Source organism: Aotus nancymaae, unplaced genomic scaffold (genome assembly GCF_030222135.1).
Source record: "Aotus nancymaae isolate 86718 unplaced genomic scaffold, 86718_ANA_hifiasm-v0.15.2.pri h1tg000014l, whole genome shotgun sequence".
NCBI classification, from domain to species: domain Eukaryota; kingdom Metazoa; phylum Chordata; class Mammalia; order Primates; family Aotidae; genus Aotus; species Aotus nancymaae.
In genome coordinates this window covers 73,000,241-73,014,629 of record NW_026988425.1, presented here as the reverse complement: position 1 = coordinate 73,014,629, position 14,389 = coordinate 73,000,241, and the positions used below count along the sequence as shown (strand labels likewise).

Genomic DNA, 14,389 nt, shown 5'->3' with positions numbered 1-14,389 from the left:
AAAAAAAATTGACGAAATAATATATGAAATATTCACAAATTTGGCGAGACATAAACTTTCAGATTCAAGAGTTGAGTGAACCCCAAAAAGGATAAAACCAAAGATACATGTTCCATGACACAACAGAATTAGACTTCTAAAATCTAAAGAAAAAAAAAAGATCTTGACAGCAGCAAGAAAGAAATCATACCATAGCTATAGGGTAAAACAATTTGAATAATGAGTAGATTTCTCATCTGAAACCATGAAGGCTAGAAGAAAGTGGCAAAATATTTTTCAAGTGCTGAAAAAAGAATTGTCAACCCAGAATCCCATGCCTGGCAAAAAATATCTTCCAAAAATGAAAGGCAAATCAAGGCATTCTCAGATGATGAAAAACTAACTCTGTCACAAGCAGAGCTACTCTACAAGAATGGCTAAAGGAAGTTCTCTAAACAAAAAGGAAAAAATAAAAAGAAGAAACCTTAGAACATCAGGAAGAAGAAAGAACAAGGTAAGCAACAGAAACTCCTCCTGAGTTTCCTAAATTATATTTGATGGTTAAAGCAAAAATTATAACACTTTCTAAATATTTAAGACAATTATAATATTTACAACAATTATATTATAAATGGGGGAGGATAAAGAAGCATAGACAGAGGTAGGGTTTTTATATTTCACTCAAACTGGTAAAACAATGACACAAATACACTGAGATAAGTTATGTACACATAAAATGTAATACCTAAAGCAACCTGTAAAAAAGCTACATGATTTACTAATTGTTTCCTTTGATTTGTGCTCTTTGTATGCGTCATGTTTCGGATATCTTTTCAGTTCCTGAAGTCATGAATACATACACATGTTTCCAACTGAAATTTTCTGTATGGTCTGAAGTAGGGTTTAATGTTAATTTTAATTTTATAGTATGGAAAGCTGTTGTCCCTGCATCACCAATTGAATAATCCCTCCCTCCCAGAATGTCTAATGCCATCTCTGACTTATGAACTTCCTATGTACGCACAAATTTGTTTTCTCCATCTATCTTCTGTTCCATTGTTCCTTTTGCCACTCTCTCTATATGCCAATTCCATACTACCTTACCATTGCTTTACAGGTTTTGAGTTTTGGCTAGGCATGGTGGCTCATGATTGGGAGGCTAAGGCCAGTGGATCATTTGAGGTCAAAAGTTCGAGACCATTAGAGATGGTGAAACTCCATCTCTACTAAAAAAAAAGCAAAAATTGGCTGGGTGTGGTGGCACATGCCTATAGTCCCAGCTACGCAGGAGGCTGAGGCAGGAGAATCGCTTGAACACAGGAGGTGGAGGTTGCAATGGGCCAAGACTGCGCTACTGCACTCCAACCTGGGCGACAGAGTGACAGTCCATCTCCAAATAACTATGTTTTGAGTTTTGGTAGGTCAGATATCTCTACCTTTTTCAGTGCTGTCTTACTTATTATTGGCCCTTTGATCTATCTTTCTAAAAGCAGCTTGTCAGTTTCTGTGAAAAACCTCATTGTCCTTTTGATTAGAATTGCATTGAAAAACATCTCATGTACCCTACTATGTACTCACAAAATTTTTTTTAATTTAAAAAAAGAATTGTATTGAATTTATATTAAGGAGAACTGACATCTTTATGCTGAATCTTTCCATTCATGAATGTGTTGCATCTTTCCAGTATTTATTTAGTTCTTTAATATCTTTCAGTAAAGTTTCCAAATTTTCTTAAGATCTTATTTTCTTTTTGGTAAACAGAGTCCTAGATAATATTATTGTGGTTCCGATTTTAAATAATATCTGTTAAAAAAAAAATTCATTTTCTATTTGTTGCTGCTGTATTGAAACACTATTCATTTTTATAAATTGATCTTATATTTAATTGCCTTGCTGAATTTCTATTACTTCTGATAATGTGTCACTTCTCCTAGATTTTCTATGTGGGCAATATCTGCTCTGTGAATCATGTCAGCTTTAGGATTTTAAATATACAGTCTAAATACTAACTACTTTTCAGTTGTACTATTCAAAAATATATTTCTGGGCAGTATCTGATCAGTTTTAGGTAATAAGAATGTACATATAAAATAACCTATGAATAACATTGATTAACCATATTAATATATTAAATTAGGAGTTTAATTCTCTTCTTGGACAATTACAAACATGGTAAGTATTGGAGAGAGGATTAGAAGACATACAGACAGAGAGATTATCTATAAACAGATAAAACTGAAAAAAAGGAATTTCATGAAATACTTACCCTTACTACATGTGATATACTTTGGTGACTTCTACAGTATTTTTTAAAAAATGTTAGTCACAACCTACCAATTGATTTCATGACCTTAGGCTAAGGTCTTAGGTCAACTGGATTATCAGCTTTTAAAATGAATATTGTTACCTGCTTCCGTTTCTGCATTTCTGTTTATGTCTAAGATCACATTAGTAATAAGGTGCACTGAACAGTTAAAGTTTAATGAGAAAAATAAAACAGAAGTAGTTTTAAGTCAAACCACAGTATGACTTAAGTGCTTTGCCCTCCATTTGATAACAAATGGAGGGCAAACCACGGTATGACTTACGTGCTTTGCCCTCCACTGGTACCAAATGGAGGGCAAAGCATTTAAGTCATACTGTGGTTTAAAGAAAGAAAAAGACTGGAAGGTGCTAAATGCAGTGGCTCATGCCTATAATCCCAACAACTTGAGAGGATGAGGTGAGAGGATCACTTGAGGCCAGAAGTTTGAGACAAGCCTGGGTAACATAGCCAGAATCCATCTTTACAAAATTTTTTTAAAAAAATTAGCTGGTAGGCCAGGTGCAGTGGCTCACACCTATAATCCCAGCACTTTGGGAGGCCAAGGCAGGCAGATCACCTGAGATCAGGAGTTTAAGACCAGCCTGACCAACATGGAGAAACCCCATCTCTACTAAAAATACAAAATTAGCCAGGTGTGGTGACGTATGCCTATAGTCCCAGCTACTCGGAAGGCTGAAGCAGGAGAATCGCTGGAACTCAGGAGGCGGAGGTTGCAGTGAGCCGAGATCACACCATTGCAATCCAGCCTAGGCAACAAGAGTGAAACTCTGTCTTAAAAACAAAACAAACAAACAAAATTAACTGGGAACGGCGGTGCGTGCCTGAGTAGCTAGGACTATAGGCATGTGCCTGAGTAGTATGCTGCTCACGAGGCTGACTTGAGATGATCACCTGAGCCTAGGAGTTTGAGGCTCCAATGAGCTATCTGATGATGTGGCACCTTTACTCTGTATCTTACTCTCGATTTTGCTGTGAACCTCAAGCAGCTCTAAAAAAATAAAGCTTATTAAAAAAAAAAAAAAAAGAAAGAAAGAACTTGGTCCTCAGTTGGGAATGCAGCCCACTTGAACTGGGAGGAACAGTTTATTTTTAGCAGCAGAACACCACCCTTCATACCACACAATCATTCATTTATATTTTATTAGTTTCATACATTTACTTTAATCTCAAATTTTGCTTTGACTTTATTCCTATTTAAAAAGTTATAAAACCTAGAGCACTAAGTTTCTAGTTTATAAATATTTAAGTCACATTGTAATAAAACTAATTTAAGTCAAATGGGTGGGGAGGTTAGCAAGAATTATTTTTTCCTTTAAAACAGATTTTCTTCTCACTTTTACAACAAACATATATTAACTGTAATTTTTTAAATAATTAACAAATTTAAAGAAGAAAATTCTAACACAAAGTAGTAAATTAAAAAGTTGGTAGGTCAAGTTTGAGAAGCATCTAAATAAAGTATAAGCCCCTCCCAGTAGTGCCCAGCATCCTCCACGAAACAGCTCCAGTCTTCCTCTCTGGCCTAAAACATCATCATTCAGCAAATACTCACTGAACAGCTCTTCTGCACTAGATTCTGTTGCAGGCTACTCTTGACCCATATATTGCTAACACTCCAGTCAACTTGATGTTCCCAATTCCCTTACCCCATCCTGTGACCACACTTCCTGGAATGCCCTCTTTCTACTCAGCCCCACCTTCCCACCTAATTTAGAGGCTATGTTATTCATATCTGCACCCTATCTAGTGTTTGGTATGGCACTCCACATTTACTTGGCTCTTAATATCTAACAATTATATTGAAATGACTTCATATGAGCCCACAGAACTGAGCTTATTAAACTCTGATAGAACGAACTGGAACATTGCAATCACGAAATTGGTATCATCAAGTACTGACCACTTAATAACATTTCATATGTGTCAAACACTTCCTCTTAACCAAATGAATGAATAAGACCTGTTGTTGTGTCTTTTACTCTCATCCTTAAAAAAACAATTGAAAACTTTTAAACTAATGTTAAATGCAACTGACATTAGAAAGAAGTTGGACTTCAGCCATAACACAGATACCCAATTTGCATAACAATTCCTCTAATAATGATAGTCTCACAGTTATCATTTCATTTTGGAAGCAAAACTCTGCTAAATATTTTCCGTTAAAAACTTGAAAGTCAAAGTACAATAACACAAAGTAATAAGTAATTTCTAATATAGACATTAATAAAAAATGAACACAAAATTAAAATCCTACTATGGTAATTTCAAATATATGTCACCATAAATGACATTCAGGTAGCATTAAGCCTCCGCATAAAGAATCATGTTAAATAATAGTTTTGGTTAAACCTCAGATGATGTAAGGCTCTCTGTGGCCAAAAAGATATAATAAATAATGTATTTCTAACACTGAAAGTAAACACAGGAGAGGTTACTCTTATTCCCCAACATTAAGATTTCAATGTTTTCTTTAAATCTACAGCATACACATCTATCTGTGAGGAAGCACTTATGTGTTCAAACATTTATTTCAAAGGTCAGAAAGCTAACGTCACTGTGGTACCACAGTACATTCTTCCACTGATATCTTTTTTGAATGATATCAATGAGCTAAGGCTAGTTTTTAACTAAATATCTTTCCAAATGTCATACAGTTTCAGTAAATTACAAGAGTCAATAATGTAAAAAATTTAACTCACACCATTGGTTATATCATGTGCAACAGATAAATTATAACTACACATCCCCACCTTGTCCTAGTTCCCCACCTAGCTCTTTAATTCCTCCCTTTCTGTTTCTATTCTTGCTCCTATTCCCAATTATCGACATTCTCTAATCTCCTTGATCTAATTCTTTTCTCTGTATCCGTTTTTTCCTTTGGGGAAATATTTATTTTTAAAATGCAACTGTTCCCTCTAGGCAGTAAATTCACCTCTTCCTTTCTATCATGTCATTCCTTTTCCCAGAAACCTTGCTGCCTTCTATAGGAGTCTATACCAGTTTGCTGGATTTCATAGGCCTTCACCCTTTCTTTCTCAATTCTCAACATGAAAGCTTTCTCTAATCAGAGAAACCTCCCTTCTGTCTTCACACTTCTCTAATATTTCCAGCCTGTGTGTCTCAGACCTCATATCATTTCCATACACACACAACATACCCTTCCTACCTCCCCATTACCAACTCAAAGTCTTCTATCCTGCAAATGTACCAGCCAAGCCCACCTCCTCCATATAGCCTTCCTTGGCTATGCCAGTGCTGAGAAAGCTCTAATTTCTCTGAACACAAAACTGAGTATCATTTGTGAGGTTTACCTGATTTGCCTCAAAAGTCAGTTTCCTTCAGAACTAGTAAATAATAATAGTATTTATTTATTGCTTTCTAAAGCTTTCCTCTCAACCATTTCTATAAACATAACATTTCGAAGCTAAAGCAACCTTAACTGCAGTTGATAAAGGGCTCAAAACTATAGCTTTCCATTTGTTTCTTTCTCTACATTTTTACAACAAAAGAAAGTGTAACAAGATAGTAAGATTGATTCACTAAGACCCAGGCTGAAATCTTACAAACATACTTTACATAGATAAAAATACATAACCTAAGAAAAGTTGATAGCATATTATTATGGAGGAGTAATTTTAGCTTACTACCATCTCTAATATTTGTTCTATGTCCCAATGTGATACAAAGTAAATAAGTCCATACTTTGAGATATAAAAAGAAATGTGACGATTTTAGTAACCATTAAATAGTAATTCACAGAATACAAAATCCTTTGGAGACCTCTTGTGGTAGAAGTTAAGAATACCAAAAACCCTAACATTTTAAGATAGATATTCTATAATTCCAAGCCATTCTTTTTGCCTTTCCTCATACAATTTTAACATATTATGTCTTCAATATTAATAAAATGTTATTAACCAATAACCAACAAAAACTGCTGTTTTTACCTTTAGGTATACAGCATAAGAAAAAAATGGAGTACTTAGTCTGAGACATAAGAAACTACTTATCAGTGTTTAAAACAGACAAGAAGATACCATCAAAAACAAAACAAATTTTGTACTTGCAAATTTAATACTGTATCGTCTACTGGTTGTAAATATGGAAACAAAGAAGGTCATTATATAATGACAAAGGGGTCAGTTCAGCAAGAGGATACAATAATTGTAAATATATATGCACCTAACACTGAAACAGACACATACAAAAAGCAAATGCTCAAGTTAAAAAGAGATTGACCAGATATGGTAGCTCACGCCTGTAATCCCAGCACTTTGGGAGGCTGAGGCAGGCAGATCACTTGAAGTTAGTAGTTTGAGACCAGCCTGGCTAACATGGTGAAATCCCATCTCTACTAAAAATACAAAAATCAGTCAGGTGTGATGGCACCTGCCTGTTGTCCCAGCTACTTAGGAGGCTGAAGCAGGAGAATCACTTGAATCCAGGAGGCAGAGGTCGCAGCAAGCCAAGATTGTGCCACTGCATTCCAGCCTGGGCAACAGAGTAAGACTCTGTCTCAAAAAAAAGAAACAAAATGAGGACAGGCACAGTGGCTCACACCTGTAATCCCAGCACTTTGGGAGACCAAGGCAGGCAGATCAGTTGAGGTCAGGAGTTCAAGACCAGCCTGGCCAACATGGTGAAACCCCGTAACCTATGTCTCTACTAAAATACAAAAAATTAGCCAGGCATGGTGGCGCACTACTGTAGTCCCAGCTACTCGAGAGGCTGATGCAGAAGAATCACTTGAACCCAGGAGGTGGAGGTTGCAGTGAGCCAAGATTGCGCCACTGCATTCCAGCCTGGGTAACAGAGCAAGACTCTGTCTCAAAAAAAAAAAAGAGACAGAGAGAGAGATAGACCCCAATACAATAGCCGCTGGATACATCAACACCCCACTTTCACCATTGGACAGATTTTCCAGCAGAAAATCAATGAATAAATATCAGACTTAATCTTCACTACAGACCAAATGATCCTAATAGATATTTAGATAACACTTCATTCAATAGCTGCAGAATACACACTCTTTTCCTCAGCATGTAGAGTATCTAATCATTAGAGCGTGAGTGATCCAATCATAGCCAAGATTAGATCATGTTAGGTCACAAAACAAGTCTTAAAACATCCAAAAAAACTGAAATAATATCAAGAATCTTCTCTGACCACAGTGAAATAAAACTAGAAATCAAAAATAAGAAGAATTTTGGAAACTACACAAACACCTGGAAATTCAACAATATGCTCCTGAATGACTAGTGGGTCGATTAAGAGATCAACAAGGAAATTTTAAAATTTCTTGAAACAAATGATAATGAAAACACATACCAAAACCTATGAGATACAGTGATGGCTGTGCTAAGAGGGAAGTTTACAGCTAAAAGCGCCAACATCAAAAGACAGGAAAAATTTCAAATAAATAACCTAATGATAAACCTTGAAGAACAAGAAAAGCAAGAACAAACCAAGTCAAAATTAATATAAAATAAAAATAAAAATCAGAGTAAAAAATGAGATCAAAACAAATAATACAAAAGATCAACAAATCAAAAGTTAGTTTTTTGAAAAGATAAAATTGATAAGACTTTACCCAGACTATGAAATAAAGAGAAAAACCCCAAATAAATAAAATTAGAGATGAGAAAGAAGACATTGCTACTGACACTATAGGAATTCAAAGGATCATTAGTGGTTACTATGAGCAACCATATGCCAATAAATTTGAAAATCTAGAAGAAATGGATAAATTTCTAAATACATACAATCCACCAAGATTGAACCACGAATAAATCCAAAACCTGAACAGACCAGTAATAAGTAACAAGACTGAAGCCATCATAAACAGTCTCCCAACAAAGAAAAGCCCAGGGAAGGGCTTTTTCACTTCACTGCTGAATTCTACCAAATATTTGAAGAACTAGACCCATTTTCCTCAAACTATGCCGGAAAAAAAAAAAAAAAGAAGAGAATACTTCCAAACTCATTCTGTGAGGCCATTATTACCCTGAAACCAGAATGAGACAAATTCATATCAAATAAAGAAAATTACAGGTCAATATCTCTGATGAATATTGATGCAAAAATCCTCAGCAAAGTACTAGCAAACTTAATTCAACAACACATTAAAAAGACCATTTATCATGACCAAGTAGAATTTATCTCAGAGATGCAAGGATGGTTCAACATATGCAAATAAGTCACTGAGGCACACCATATTAACAGAACAAAGGACAAAAACCACATCACCATTTCAACTGATGCTTGAAAAAGCATTTGATAAAATTCAACATCCTTCATGACAAAAACGTTCAAACAACTGGGTATTGAAAGAACATAGCTCAACATAATAAAAGCCATATACAACAGACCCACAGGTATTATATCATACTGAATTGACAAATATTAAAAGCCTTTCCTCTAAGATCTGGAACATGATAATGATGCCTACTGTCACCACTGCTATTCAACGTAACAGTCCTAACTAGAGCAATCAGACAAGGCAAAGAAATAAAGGGCATCCAAATTGGAAAGGAAGAAGTCTAATTATTCTTGTTTGCAGATGAGATGATCTTACATTTGGAAAAACCTAAAAACTCTACCAAAAAACTATCAGAATTGATCAACAAATTCAGTAGAGTTGCAGGACATAAAATCAACATACAAAAAAACCAGTGGTATTTCTATATGCTAACAGTGAACAATATGAAAAAGAAATCAAAAAAGTAATCCTATTTACAATAGCTACAAATAAAATATCTAGGAGTTAACCAAAGAAGTGAAAAATCTCTACAATGAAAACTATAAAATGCTGATGTAAAACACTGAAGAGAACACAAAAAAAGAAAGATACTCCACATTCATGAATTGGAAGAACACATATTGTTAAAACATCCATATTACCCAAAGCAATCTGTGGATTCAATGCAATCCCTATAAAAATATCAGTGACATTTTTCACAGAAATAGAAAAAATAAGTCCAAAATGTATATGAACAATGAAAGACCCAGAATAGCCAAATGTATCCTAAGCAAAAAAAAAAAAATTGGAGGAATCACATTACCTAACAACAGGCATGGTACTGGCATAAAAACAGACATAATGAAAACACATACCAAAACACATGGGACTAGTGGAACAGAATAGAGAACCCAAAGATAAATCCATACATCTGCAGTGCACTCATTTTTGACAATGGTGCCAAGGACATACATTGAGGAAAGGACAATCTTTCAATAAATGGTGCTGAGAAAACTGGACATTCACATGCAGAACAATGAAACTACACCCCTATCTCTTGCCATATACAAAAATCAAATCAAAAATGGATTAAAGATTTAAATCTAAAACATCACACTATGAAATGGCTAAAAGAAAAAATTGGGGATACTCTCCAGAACACTGAACTGGGCAAAGATTTCTTGAGTAATAAGGCAACTAAAGCAAAGATGGACAAATGGGATCACATCAAGTTAAAAAGCTTGTGCACAGCAAAAGAAACAATCAACAAAATGAGGAGACAACCCATGGAATGGAAGAAAATATATGTAAACTGTCCATCTGACAAGGTATTCATAACAATCCATAAGGAGCTCAAATAACTATAGAAAAAATCTATCCAATTTAAAAATAGAGAAATTGAATAGACATTTCTCAAAAGAAGACATACAAATAGCAACCTAGTATATGAAAAGCTCTCAACACCGCCAATCATCACAGAAATGAAAATCAAAACTATAATGAGATACCATCTCATTTCAGTTAAAATGGCTTTTAACCAAAAGACAGGCAATAATAAATGCTAGTGAGGATGTAGAGAAACGGGAACCCTCAAACGTTGGTGGGAATGTAAATTAGTACAACCACTATGGAGAGCAGTGTGAAAAAAAACGACAAAAACACTAAAAATAAAACTACCATATGATTCAAGCAATCTCACTGCTAGGTATATACTCAAAAGAAGGGAAATCAGTATATGGAAGAGATATGTGTGCTCCCATGTTTACTGCAGCACTATTCACAACAGCCAAGATTTGGGAGCAACCAGGTGACTGTCAGCAGACAAATGGGTAAAGAAAATGTGATACATATATACAATGGAGTAGCATTCTGCCATAAAAAGGAATGAGATCTTGTCATTTGCAACAACATGAATGGAAATGGAGGTCATTACGTTACATGAAATAAGCCAGGCACAGAAAGATAAACTTTGCATGTTCTCACCTACTTGTGGGAGCTAAAAATTAAAACAATTGAACTCATGGACATAGTGAGTAGAAAGATGGTTACCAGAGGCTGAGAAGGGAACTGAGGATGGTTAATGGGTACAAAAAAAAAAAAAAAAGAAGACTTAGTATTTGATAGTGCAACAGGGTGACTACAGTCTAAAATCATTTAATTGTACATTTAAAAATAACTAAAAGAGTATAATTGGATTATTTGTAACACAAAGGATAAATGCTTGAGAAGGTAGATACCCCATTTACCCTGATGTGACTATTATGCATTGCATGCCTGTATGAAAATATCTCAGGTAACCCATAAATATATATATCTATTATGTACCTACAAAAAAAAATTTAACCATGCCTGGCTAATTTTTGTATTTTTAGTAGAGACAGGGTTTCACCATGTTGGTCAGGCTGGTCTCGAACTCCAGACCTCGTGATCCACCTGCCTCAGCCTCCCAAAGTGCTGGGATTACAGGCGTGAGCCACCACTCCCAGCTACAGAAAAAATTTTTTAATTAAAATATTAAAAGAGTAACTTCCACTTATAGAAAGCCTTCTACAGCAGGTACTATTTCAGGTGCTTTACCTATATTAACTTATTTAATCCCTACAACAACCCTATGAGGTAAGCACTCTTAACACCCCCATTATAAAGAAAAGGACACTGAAAGACAACACAGTAGATAATCTACCCAAAGTCACTAAGGGGAAGAGCTAGTTTTCCAACCCAAACCCTAAGTCACAAGAGTCTACACTGTTTGACCTGCTAATTTTTGAATTTCATCTACTCCATTCTGTCCACAGATATAAATTAGCTGTAGGAACTCCACAGAAATGCAGATTTAACTTTTGACTTTGCTTAGTCCAATATGCAAATAAAGTGAAAAGGATACAAAACAAAAAAAGTTCAAAGAACAAAAAATTACACGTGGTCAGTAAACATGGGAAAAATTTTTCACAATGCTAACTAGAGAAATTCAAATTAAAACAAGACAAAAGCAGGCATTAAATTTGGTAAAAACCCACATAAAACACCCAAATTATCTTTGACATGCCAAATTCAAGCTTTTATCTCACGTGATGAAAACACATTTAGGAGTATCAGCTGGCAATGAATGCTGCTTGCCAAACAAAAATTCACTTTTGTCAATGTCTGTCATTATGAAATACTTTGATATTTTATTGAATTTTGCCTCTGTTATTTTATAAAATTAAGTGGAAAACAGAAAAATGAATGTGTTGATAAAATTGATTGACTTTAGACTCAATCTAAATTAATAAAACACATACCAAATTAATACAATAGGAAGAAAACTAAACTAAATCAAAGACAGGAAATACTGAAAATACAATACAGAAACCTAACTTTAAAATTTTTTTCAAGATTTTATTAATTTTTTTAGTTCTGTAAAAGCGGGACTCCTTATAAGTTTACAGTTTGCCTTTCAATTATTTAACTTTGAACACAGTCAGAAAAGGATTAAAATCCAAATAAAGAGATTTGATGCAAAATTTTTCATCTATGTGATTGTGAGAGATTAAATGATCACCCTAATGTGGGCAAAGGTTCAGAGAACCCTTCTAGACTATACTGGTAGAAGCATAAATTGATATTACCATTTTTAGCAAGCAATCAAGAGGTTTATAAACATTCATACCCTCTGATCCAGTTAATTCCATTTTCAGGAATTTATCTTAAGGAAATAATCAGAAATGCATACAAATATTTCTATATATGGATATTCATCATAACAATATTTGAAATACTGATAAAAATATAATATAAATAGAATAGATAAATTACAATACACTTATATGACAATGTTGTGCACTTATTTTATTTTTAAGAGTACCTACTTAAATATTAGAGGAAAAAATGGTGCTCACTAGAATTGGCTTCAAAGCCAATACTCTAGGGAGAAAGAAAAGGAGGGAGCGTAGAAAAATTAGATTGGTTCTGAGAAATGCTGAAGCTGGTTGACAGAATCACAGGAGTTCACAACACTATTCTGTATTATTCTGTGTATGTCTAAAATTTTCTGCAATAAAGTTCTTAAAAATGGGGAACTTTAAAGTAAAAAACAAAGATACAAAAATGATTTTGCAGCACAAATATAAGTTCGTAAATGGAAAAAAAAGTGACATACACACATGGAAATAATATGCCAAAATGTTTAACAGTCATTTCGCTGGGTTATACAATTCGACTTATGACTTTTAACTTTTTTTTGTAACTTCTAATTTCTTCTAAATAAACATATATTAGTTTTATAATTAGCAAAACAAATTATGAAAGCTACTTTGAAAGAAATCAAATGAAAATGAAAATGAACACAACACTAAAGACAAAGAAACATATGGAACTTCACTTAATCAGTTTCCTTTTCTTTTCTTTTTTTTTTTTTGAGACAGAGTCTTGCTCTTTTGCCCAGGCTGGAGTCAAGTGGTACAATCTCGGCTCATTGCCTGGGTTCAAGCAATTATCTGCCTCCTGGGTTCAAGCAATTATCCTGCTCAGCCTCTGAAGTAGCTGGGATTAGAGGTGTCTGCCACCAAGCCCAGTTAATTTTTGTATTTTTTTTGGAACTGCATTTTGCCATGTCAGGCTGGTCTTGAACTCCTGACCTCAGGTGATCCATTCGCCTCGGTCTCTCAAAGTGCTAGGATTATAGGTGTGAGCAACCGTGCATGGCCTTGATTTTCTAAATGATTTGTCCACTTACTAAATGAAAATCCTCAAGGGCTTCTCTGCCTAGTCCAAAGTCCAAATTCCCCAGTATATAGTCTATTTCGCTGAAGCCACAGCACACCCTTCTGGTCTCTTTCCCATCACACTCCTCCAGGTGGCAGTACAGAATCTTTCCAACAAGGAACCTTCTTGTTTAGCACTTAATATATCATGCCTTGAAGTCCAGTTAGGTATGCACACATATGCCTCTCCTGTGGGGTTGTAAACTCTGCCAGACACACATCATAACCACATCTTCTTCCTCTGTATGCATAGTGCCTAGCACACTGCTTCATAAATAAGTGGTCTAATCTTAGATCTAGTAAATAAAACCACTGGACACAGCCATGAATTGAAACTTGCAGCACAAAGAATTTCCAAAGTTACATAAACTTTGTAACAAGTGAACTCTAAATTATCTCCAGAAACTGAAGATTACCAATAATATCATCAAATATCATAAGCCCTGTAATTACCAAATAATATCACTAAATAATATCAGAAACCTCTTTAAAAAGACTGCCTTCTAAAGTCCTACATTAAGGTGATAGTATGAGTAGTGGTGTTTCTTTTATTTGTTTGTTTTTTAGATATGGGGTCTCATGTTAGTTGCCCAGGCTGGTCTCAAATTCCTGGGCTCAAGCAATCCTTCCTCCTCAGCCTCCCGAGTGGCTGGGATTACAGGTATGTGCCACCATGCCCAGTTTTGTTGTTTTACTTTTTTTCTTAATTTCCACTACCACAGTGGAAATATAATTTTTATAAGTAAAACCTATTTTCAGCAATTTTAGTTAGTATTGCTTTTGGAACTAAACCTAAGTTTTAGAATTGGTATTATTTTCCAGTGATGTGCCAACTTACCTAACAGATGTGGCTCTGTGGATGAGTATCTCTGTTTGCTCAGACAAGGCCGATGGAAGCAGCAGCTCTACCGGCTGCAGGCTTGACATCCGGGTTTCTAGCTCTGAACGAGAAGCAGAGTCCTGGAAACTATCAAACACAACCTCGCCTGTGGCAGGCTGCACTCCCTAAAAACAAATACAAATATAATATTAAAGAAAAAATGCATTTTCCCAGTTATAGCTATTACACAGCATAAACATGAAAAAAGTAAAGATGATACACTC

At 34.9% G+C, this 14,389-nt stretch overlaps 1 protein-coding gene across 1 annotated transcript in view; it reads right to left on the bottom strand.

Moving 5' to 3' along the window:
* The window catches only part of MSH3 (mutS homolog 3), a 228,702-nt gene that overhangs the window by 190,028 nt on the left and 24,285 nt on the right, over nt 1-14,389 (bottom strand). The window contains exon 8 of the mRNA XM_064376090.1: nt 14,124-14,290. Coding sequence (XP_064232160.1) covers nt 14,124-14,290 — 167 coding nt within the window. The remainder of the gene's footprint in view (nt 1-14,123; nt 14,291-14,389) is intronic.